The sequence below is a fragment of the Gavialis gangeticus genome, unplaced genomic scaffold (assembly GCF_001723915.1).
Source record: "Gavialis gangeticus isolate Ggan-Ray unplaced genomic scaffold, GavGan_comp1, whole genome shotgun sequence".
NCBI lineage: Eukaryota > Metazoa > Chordata > Crocodylia > Gavialidae > Gavialis > Gavialis gangeticus.
Genome location: NW_017729011.1, coordinates 18,364,171 through 18,374,750, shown reverse-complemented (window position 1 = coordinate 18,374,750; position 10,580 = coordinate 18,364,171). Strand labels below are relative to the sequence as shown.

General features: G+C 44.4%; 1 protein-coding gene across 1 annotated transcript in view; it reads right to left on the bottom strand.

Moving 5' to 3' along the window:
• Positions 1–662: 662 nt before the first annotated feature.
• The window catches only part of GTF3C5 (general transcription factor IIIC subunit 5), a 15,222-nt gene continuing 5,304 nt past the window's right edge, over positions 663–10,580 (bottom strand). The window contains exons 2-11 of the mRNA XM_019510304.1: positions 10,451–10,568; positions 10,090–10,288; positions 7,681–7,876; positions 6,487–6,591; positions 5,872–5,986; positions 4,857–4,937; positions 4,606–4,700; positions 3,958–4,040; positions 2,963–3,105; positions 663–2,117 (exon numbers count right to left, since the gene is read on the bottom strand). Coding sequence (XP_019365849.1) covers positions 1,966–2,117; positions 2,963–3,105; positions 3,958–4,040; positions 4,606–4,700; positions 4,857–4,937; positions 5,872–5,986; positions 6,487–6,591; positions 7,681–7,876; positions 10,090–10,288; positions 10,451–10,568 — 1,287 coding nt within the window. The 3' untranslated portion in view covers positions 663–1,965. The remainder of the gene's footprint in view (positions 2,118–2,962; positions 3,106–3,957; positions 4,041–4,605; positions 4,701–4,856; positions 4,938–5,871; positions 5,987–6,486; positions 6,592–7,680; positions 7,877–10,089; positions 10,289–10,450; positions 10,569–10,580) is intronic.

Below are 10,580 nucleotides of genomic sequence, written 5' to 3'. Positions count from 1 at the left end.
GACGCCTGCCTGCCAGACTGATCCCTGCCTATGTGTCTATATATATATATACACAGGTGCGCTGGGATACAAATATCCGCATGCGCCCATGGAGCTCCACCTTGTCCCACCTGTGCCAAGGGTGCTCGCACAGATTGCACACACCTGTGCTTCACTTGGCTGCAGCCAAATCGTGGTTGATAACCGGCACTAGGTTGTGAGAGACCTCCAGCTGTTTCTTGTGTGGGCTGGCAGCTTGCCTCCTTGAAGAAAGTTCTAGGTCTTAGCAGTCTTAAAGAAAAGAGGCTCACCACAGAGCCACATATAAGCTGAGATATTTAAAGACAGAAAAATAATACCGCATGACATGAACCAAATTTTGCCCAGATTTGGAATCAGGAGATGGACTAGATGCAACTCAGTAGAAATTATTGAGACCAAGCGGACGGTCAGAGCTTCCAGCCATCAGCTACTTGGAAATGTTCAGGACTGTCTGTTCCTGCCTTGCTCTCCTGATGAGTGGAATCAAGAGCTAGCTCATGACTGGGAGTTGATGATCTGGCAGAGCCACCACAGATCATCACAAGGAAGTGAATAATTCACTGGATGCAGTTTCTAATTGGTGTTCCTTCCTCTGGCCTTGTTTCCAATTTCTCAAGCTGACAGAATATGGAAGACGCCGCCACTGTTCCAAAATATATTTTATTCCTACTTGGAAGAGCCAAAGGCAATACCCTGAAGTCACTGGAGTTAAAAGTACTTCTTTATTCTCAGCTCAAGGGACACAAACCCAACCAAAGTGCTTTTCCCAGGAAAGGACAACCACAGGATTCCAGGTCAGACACTTCTCCTCAGCTCCAGGGGGCTGCCAGCCTGACTTGATATTTGTAAAGAGCACAAATGCCAATGCAAAAACTGACAGGTTTTGCCTGGGTTGGTTTACATGCAAGTACCCAGTCAAACTTTAAATGAACCCATTAAACCAACTCCTGGCTAAGTCCGTCAGTCACTTCCTACCCCAATGGGAGCTGGACTACATACAAGTGCATATAAGCAGAGGTAAAAAATGGAAAAATACGTTATTATTGCAAAAAAAAAAAAAAAAAGTTTAATTAGGAAAGCAGGCAAGGACTGTATTTCTTGGCAGTTGACTTAACGGAGAGAAGTTACCACGTGCTTCTCATGTACATATGCAGTCATGGACTGGTACCTACAGGCCCCATTAAAACGCACGATTCATGCCAAGTCAAGTGATATGCTCCACAGCCTCTTGATTAATAATACTAGCCTTGTTTGTCCTGTTCTCAATACACTTTTTCCAGTGACCCTGACAGCAGGCTTACAAGTTCTGTGGCCTCCAAGGGTATAATTAAATGTTAATCCTTTGGTACATGAGGCCAGGTGCAGTCCCACTGGGCCTGGGCTCAAGGCTTGCTGAAGACTTACGCAATAGGGCTGGCAAGGACAAAGGTGCTCTCAGCTCCTGGGAAGAAAAGACGGTGCAGATGTCACCCCCCAGGGCCATCTCAGAAATAGCACTATAGTCACAAAGGGAAACAGAGATCCCATGAGATCAGATATAGCAGTTTGCTTGTTCAAGGAGGTAAGGAAAATGCAATAAAGATGCACAACTACCTACATAATTGCCACCAGAAATTCTCCAGGGCAGGTAAGGCGCAGCTGATTCCACAAGAAATGCCAGTCAGAGCCCCTTGACCAAGCAAGTGGGAGTAGCAAGGTGGGGAAGCTTCCTTACAAAGTCATTTCTATGGCTCCTGGTCTCCCCAGCACTATAAAAATGCCATTGGTAGTGCCTGTGCCCCCAGTACACTGGCCGCTGATGCAACGGCAAGCACTGCTGCCAGTGCCGCATGCAACTGGCATCTTGGAGTGAGCTTCACCTCTCCAAATCCCCCAGGGTTCAAGAAACAAAATGTCTATGCCCAAAATGAGTTCTGTGCAATCTTGTTTTGTTTGCTCACAGAATCACACATAGTCCAGAATCTCAGTTTCCATTTCATTTTCACTTCCATCAGACGGCTTGAAGTCTTCCTCTTCCTCATCATCCTCATCCTCACCAGACTCATATGTCAGCTGCTCTTTGCCATCTTCAGTGGTTGATGTACTTGAAAAAAGAGCTTAATCAAAAAGAGAAAGAGGAAACCATCATCATTATTTCCACCATCACTGAAGCCACGGATGGATTTGCAATAACATTAACAGATCCAGGCAGAAGATGGAAAAGAAATGTTGACAGCAGTTAAAATCTTAATAAAACCAATAGATGGAGGAAAAAAGTCAGTTTTCCTTCCCAAGGAATTCTAACAGAACAATGGTAGGAGGTTTTGCCTTTCAGGAGGTCACACCATCTTGTACCAAATGAAGCTACTCCATTTCTTTTAGAAAGCAACATGGGCCAGCATCATATGGACACGTTTTCCTTTCCTGCAGTGACTCCTATAGTACATAATTCATACAAACTTATTAATAAAGGTCCATTCCTGCTGCCACCAATATGTATAAATGCACCATCAAGGGGATTATAAGGTGAAGCAAAAAAAAAGAGAGAGAGAGAGAGAGACTGATATTGAGAAGGCAAGGCAGGGAGTTCTACCCCCTACCTATTTAAAGGTCCCAATTTAATTTGTTGGTGTTGTAAGTGGCAAAGTCTAGTTACTTTCTCCCAGAGTATGGGGTCTTTTCCATGACATGACAAAGACTGTTTGAAGAAAAGCAGGTGTCCTGCCAGTGTCCAAGATGAGGACTTCACACTCACCCCCCACCCCATGATGATCTAAGCAGAATGAAAAACACAGGATCAAACTCCAACACTTAACCAACTTGGACTAAGCCTTCCAGAACAAGGGAGGTGACCCAGGCCAAGCCATGTTTATTACTTCACTGCAAAGAGCAGCACACTACAACATCTAGAAGTTTTCCAAACATCCTTTCCAATGCTTAAAAAACTGGCATCTCTCCTTACCGGGTCGCGTGGATCTGATGGTCTGCTTGATCATCAGAGACATGGTATCTCTCAGATCATCACTAGTCTTCGGAAGGCACCACCCATCCCGTTCGCTGCACTCCGCTTCCATGCCATCATTTCGATGAATGATTTTCTGTAAGCTAAAGAGCAGCCAAGAAAAGAGTCAACTTGGCATCAGATGCAGACTTCAAACCAAACTGTCGAAACTACTTGTGCCTTCTCATCAAAGACCCACCCCCCAGCATGTTACAAGGAAAGTTTCACTAGCAAAGATGGTTATGAATTTCCCACTAGAGTGGCTTTCCAACAGAAAGTGCAATTTCTACAGAGAATAAACATTTTTCATTGGATGATTTCAACATCTGTAGAAGTTTTCATTAGGAAAACTGAAACAAAACAAAAGCATCTCCTTTTGACTTAGGTCCACCGAAACCAGAGTATTTAAATTTTGCTGAACAGATACAAAATGTCACTGTCTTCACTCCATCCCTAGAGAACATTTTAAATAGATAATAACTGGGGAGGTTATACATGAAACCTTTTCTAAATCTTATGCTTGTGACACATCATGTTAAGCATTCGATGCAGCATGTATTTTTATGCTTATATACATTTGCATTCATCAAAACCACAAGAAAAGCAGAAGTGTGATTTCCCAAGTTCTGTGACATTTTGTATACATATGTAATCAGCAGATGGAAAACAATGGGAATAGGGCCTCACATACCCCCACTAGTTTTAGTGGATTGGGACCAGCCCCAAAATGCAGGTAAAGAAAGAAGGGTATCTTGGTTGCTCACGTAACTTTATTGCGAAGGAACTGCAACTGCGAGTGGAGCAGCCTATGTGTTCTCACTTAAAGGCTGGGAGTCTCGAATACCCAGGTCAAACAGAGAGATAGATGCTTGTGTGTAAATGGGGGCATTTGAGATTAATCACCGCAGAGTCTGTGAAATCTCCTGTGAAAAGATTCAACTAATGTTTCATAATACCTTTCTACATTCAAGTCACAGAGCTGATAGAACATCTGTCGATATGGAGGCAGGGCCCCTTCTTGGAAGATATACATGGAATCCTGGGAGGAGAAAAGACTGTGATTTGAACATGCATTTCTAATTATTTCCACACTTGGGTCATGGTATAATGGTACAGCCTCAGCATTTATTAGAAAGGTGTTTCCCTACAAACTAATTCAAAAGACAGGCACTTCTTAAAGCCTTCACCTGTTTGAGTTGTTACTGGTTATACCTTGAATCCCTGGGTAAAAGTTGCCATTGCAGCAAAACTTTAAAATGTAACAACAGGAATTCTGGTTCCTTATTTCTTCTGCCCAACTGGATTTTAAATGGCAAGTGGAAAATGCTCCCCTGTAGGCTAAGGATTCCCTCTTCATAACCTGCTTCCATCATATTCAAGGTAACAGATGGAAGTGTGCAGCTGTAAATAAGCAGGAACTTTCCACTTAAGCCTAACTGAATACAAAGACAGAAAAGCACGTGAATCTCCAAATAAAATGGCAACCGTTTCGATGTCTGTGGTTTGTCTCAGTCAACACTGACACTGAATAATTTACAAAACAAAACAGATCCCTGTTCTGACGATCCCATTCCAAGGTTTTGGTGAGAAGAGTTAATACCTACCTTGAGTTTGTACCTGCTGGAAGTTTTTTTCGCACTGGATGTACTTGAAGAGCCCAGGCCCTGTTTTAGGTCCTGTATGCTAACTGTGTGACTTACTGAAAGAGAGAGGAAAGAGATTCTCCACTTGTATAGTATCTTGAACTTCAAGGCACAGTATATGGCTTCTTTTCTGCTTTGGTTCAGCTCTCTCAGGGCAGCCAAAAAACACTAACTTAATGAACACTAGCATCTGCATGCCTTGGTGCACATACCTGGCTTCTTGATAGTGATGGGCAGGCTGTAATTGTATGTGCTGCGTTTTGCTTTCACTGGCATGTCATTAGGAGCATAACCTGAAAGCAAAGAAAGCAAGAAGACTGTGAACAGAGCGCCAAAATCCTGTAGTCCTCCCTACCTCTCAGAGATGCAGCAAGACTTAGAAGCCTGCAAAAGGCTTCAATTCCCTCTGTGTAGTTACTCTAACTAGTCTACTGAAGAATCCAAACTCAAAAAAATTAAGGCATGCATTTTCCGCAGCTGTAGCCAACACAGAAACGTACCAAACCAAAGTACTGAGGCCACATTCTGTATAAACTAGTACACCGCATTAAATCAAACTAGGGGAAAACAGTATAAATGCATCGGCGCATTAGTGGCATAAGTTAAAATACCTTCCCTGTGTTGTCTATAGCATCTAATAAGACTTTGTGGGGAGGTGGGGGTGGGGGGAAGGGAACAGCAAAGAGTAGAAATAGATGCTTCTTTGAGTTCACGGTGCAAATTCCTTCATTTGCACAAGACTTATGCACTTTTTTCAATTGGTGACACAAAACTGTCCTTTTTGGAGGAGTTTCTTGTGCAGTGTTAAAGTCCAAATGGACAAATCATCCTTTTAATATTCACTCAGCTCCCCCACAGGACAAAGAAATGGACCTTCTGGTACTATTTTATAGTTTCCTGCTGACATTTACAGAAGAGTCTGTGTTGTGAAGGACCAGAGTAAGAAAGCCTGCCAGCATACATGCGTATTTTGAACCAAGGAGGAGAATAAAAGTCAAGCAGCATTTTGTTAGGCTTGGAAGATGTCTAGTGGCTAATTACCATCTCTGAAGAGGGTAAAGGAACACTCCTGCCTGGATTCTACAGAAGCAAAACTGGAAACCCTGACTCATATCTCCTCTCTTTCAAACAAAAAACTGAGGAAAATTTAGAGTTCAAAAGCAAATAACACGCTTGGCAGAAGAGCTGCCAAAATTGACATGGAGATAGTCGTTTGGGTCATTTTACCATATTTCATTCCACAGCGAATTCTGAAGTCCAGGACTTGGTAAATCTTTGCTTCAGAATGTTTTCTGGGGTCATACCCAAACCGAACCCACAGGCTTCTCCAGGGCCCTGTCAGCTGTGTACAGGGGGTTAGTTACAAGGGAAAGAATAGGGTTACAGAGTTCCAACGTAAGTTCTTAAATATGTTTCCTTATTTTCTGTTGCAAAAACAAAACAGAACAAAACAAAAAAACCCTTCCAATGCAAACACTGACCATCCCACCGTGTGCAAAGGAAGGCTACATGGTACAAAAGTGTGAATTTAGAAGTTAACCTCAAAGCTCAGAAGCTTTCTGTTTTGAGAGCGCCAGCTTGCATATCCAGCAGGACACACAATCTTATCATTTGTTACTGTAACTGGAGAACAGGTCAGGACCAACAGAACCAACCCCGTTGTTGAGTAGGGGCTGGAGACTACACATAATACAAATCTTCGGGTTCTAGGCGGAGGTACCTGTACAGCAGACCATGTGGAATTACCCAAAGGCGCCCAAGATGGTCCTTCCATGCCTCTGACCCCCCTACCTGCCTCAGGTAAGAACAAGACTGATGGAAGAGATGTACAAAGAGACTCACCATGTAATAGGCCAGATATGGCAGCAGAAGTTTAAGCTTGTCTGGGTGGACACTGATATTGGCCTTGACAGCGTTCCGAGACCAGACAGGACGAATCTCAAACAGCTGAAGAAATACACAAGCAACAGTGGGCGGGGAGAAGATTACTCCTGCTAATTTCACTTTCCTAACAGCCGTCTGCTCTCTAGTATAGCCTTTGGCCTAGGCTGTCCCTGCAGACTGGCAGAGTCGAGGGGAAAGGAATGGTGGCACAGTGAGGGCATAAACTAGCTTTTTATTTCTGCCTAGACAGACTCAAATCCTGACTCAGATAATGAGTAAAATGAACACACTGGCTGCAGTTTAATCCTTGGTGACCTGTTTCACTAACCAAGAAGAGACTCCCAAGTAACTCAGTGTTGTGGGCAAACTTTGCTCCAAGAACACTTGAGAGCTGGTCAGGGGTTGGAAGTGGGAGGAGAAAGCATAGTAAAGGATGCTTTTTTAACTAGTATTCTCACTAAAGGATGCAGTTTCAGAACAATGGACAGTTTCAGAACACGGCACCTGCTGACTTCAGCATCACCCCCACAACAGGCTTTTAGCCCATGCATCATTTATAAGCACTCAATTCATTCCCAACTTTAAATACATGAGCAAATGGATGAAGATGGGGAACCACCTCCAGGAGGTTCATGTTTCAAGTAATGCAAAATATATACAGTCTTCCTGCGTTTATTAATAGTACACCCCACCCTATACTAGATTTACTTTTCCTCCAATGGCAACTTTGTAAAACCCCAATGAACCCCAAGACTCTCAACAAGGAGAGGTGCAAACATACAGTGGCCAGATATTTCTTTAGTGCCTTGAAATGTATGCTAATACTATCCTGGACGGTGAGTAAAGGGATTGTAACTTTCCCAAAATGTGAGACATCTGAGGCAGAATTGGAAGTACAGCCCAGGAGTCCTGGCTTCAGTTCCCTGTTTTAATGATCAGACCTCAAGTGTCTCATTCACCACCACATGTACCACGGGGCACTTTAAAACCTTCTAGGGATGCCAGCACATGCTGTTCATCTAACAGGCCAAATGTCATCTCTTTGATGCCAACAATTTTCTGGGGACACAAAAATTATTAAAAACAGCCCATGAAATTTCTACCATGCCATGTGCATTAGCAATGTTCCCGGTCACCTCAGTTGCTCCCTACCTTTCTCAAGTCTTCTTCCACCTTCTTATCCACAGGATTGGTGCACACTTTCTTCCAGTTCTGCACGGCCGCCTCCAGAGGCTTATCTGGGATCTCTTCATCATCAAAGTTCACAAAGATGGCATTGTGCGGTCGACGGGCTCTGCTGAGGCCGATCAAGTTCTCAGCAGACACCTGGGGATTGCTGCATCCTTCCCTGCAGAACAACACGAGGGGAGGAGTCTTGCTTTTTCTCTTCCCTACACCTAATAGGGGTCTGCACTGAATTAGTTGGAAATTAGGTTTATTTTTCAATGACAGGGAAAAAAAATTATGGGGTGAAGGAAGTTAAGTAGGGCACTAGGTTTGAGTGAGTCGTTTGTCTCTCAAGACTGGGATCAGCACATGCTTTTGGTACCACACAAACATGGATTTGGAGATGCCAGCCAGGCAACCATGTGAAAGTCTGGAGCACTGCACAGTGGACTAAACTGGGAGAATCACTTTTAAAAATAAAAGAAATGCCTCCCCTCAGTCTGCTTTCCCGAGAACGGAGCTGCTCTGTGCTTATTTGACCTGAAGCAACTTTCACATTTTGATGTCTGACCAGGATGCTTTTGTGCATGAGCACAGGCTCAGCACAGTTGCCAGTGACATTTGCCATGGCTGAAAATCACTATGACAGTAAATGGACACAACACAGTGAGGCAGGGAAACAGTTACAATTTTATAATCTGGGGGGCAGATTATAGTCATTGGCATTATTTATTTTTTTTAGCTCAGACGAAGGACAGCAGTGAGAAAATGAAAGATGTTTCTCGTGGGAGATATCACAGCTTCTCCGTCTACTCGGGGCAAGACAAACAAAGAAATGGAAGCAAACAGCTCTGGCAAGTGCCAGCTCAGACACATGTGGCACTTGCTCCTGTACTGTTCTCCCCTAAACCTCCACTCCATTGGAAACACTGAGAACGCCAGCCAAACAGCCTATCCTCTAGCAGTCTACATCGTGACTCGGTGTCCTGCTCCCACTCTGATGCTCCTACTCTGTGTTTATTCCCTGGATGAGAACATTATACATTTGTGATGCCTTATTTGCAAATGAACCTGACCGGCTCTAAAGTAAGCCCTGTTCCGCCCTAAGGGCCGTGGTTCTGATACGGGGTGAAAAGGTGGGGAGAAAAGTTGCAAAGAAGAGAAACAAGAGCTGAAGGTGGGAGGATTTGCAAACAATCTAAAGAAAGGGAACTATTATCTTAATAAGTCCAACTTTTGTGTCCATTTACTGCCTATTCCAATGGGGAATTCTGCCCCATGCCCAAATGCAATGCTCCATGTTTTCAAGGTTTTTTGTTTCAGTCACTTAAATGGGATTTGAGGTTCTTCTACCACCACGATTTTAATGGGGAGGGACAGATAACCTGTCAAAGAGTCCCAAGGTACATCTCTGACATGGGAAGAATATGGACATTTAAAATACAAAAACAATACCTGACAGATTGTTTGTCTTAACATAAACCTCTGGAGTTCTTAAATGGAGAGAAAGGTTAGCAGAGAAGCGAACACAAGGGATAGAAAACAAGAACATGGTGAGTTCACAACCCTTGCCAGCTTTAAGGAAAAACCCACCTAAAGTATTTATATGGCTTATCTCTGTAGTGGTCCAGTGCCTCTCACAACCACCTGGTGAATAAGGAACTACTTTTATTCCCAGTTTATCAGTGAGCAAATCATTTGGTCTGTGCCTTAGCTTCCCAAGGTCAACCCAGGATGTCAGGTACAGAGTGAGACAGTGAACACACATGTCCATAATCTTGACCACAAGGTCCTCCTTCCTCTCTCAGAAGGACACAGAAAGTGGGTAAGTGTCCTGCTCAACACCACACAGCTTGCAAGTGCCAGTCAGACTTGGTGCTTCACCTGTCCTTGCTCTTAAATGCTTTGGTCTAGACTGTGGTGAGATACAAGGCTTATGCAAGGAGATGAGTAAAGCAGAAGTTGCAGGGGGCACATAATCAACATAGTTTAAGCCTCTGCCTGCCACACCAGGAGCTCAGATTTCACATAATGTCCCGATACCTCAGGAACTGGACTTTTAAATCTTATTTTTCCTCTAATTATATACACGGGCTCTGGGCAAAGACGTGTCAAACAGAGAGCATTGTGTGTGTTAGGCCTGATAAAACGGTCAGATACGAAAGACATTTTTCCTCCAATTCCATTAGGTGACCTTAGAGAGCATTTAAAAAGCCCCTCATTGGAGAAGCATGCTAGTTATAATACAAGAGGCTGCTTCGGATGGAGAAGGGATCTCGTAATGAACTGCAAAGCTCACACATTACAAGCAATTTGCTGGCCAAGTAAAGGGATCCCATCCCCTGTCCGTGCATGAGCCGAGGCCACTTACTACGCATAAGAAAAAGCACTGACCGATGATGTATATCTGGGCGGTAGTAGTAGTCTACAGGGGTGTCCAGACGAGAGAAGATCGGTGGGGGAATGTAGAGGGGCAGCTCCCTATTGTAGAACTCCTCTTTCTCGGGCTTGAGCATCAGGACCTTGTCATACATAGAGGTCTGCTTGCCATCTGGCCCCGAGTGCATTGCCAGGTACTGGAAGTCGGACATCCCTGCGAGGAAGGCAATGAGAGCTGCGTATCGAATGTGGGCAGGAGCTGTATCACATCCGTTCACCCAGCACGCTCGGCAACTCCGCCGTGGCTTGTGACATGCCAGCTGCTGGCTCAGGCCAGCCGGGAAACACAAATCGAGGCGGCGGAGGAGAAGGCTACCTTGGAACTTGTACACGGTGGTGACAACCCCCAGGATCTGCATCTCAAACGTGGCTTCCGGTGGCGGTGGCGCTTCCCCAGCCTCCGGCGCCCGCGGCAGCCTCCTTCTCCTGGTCACCTTGAGCAGCAT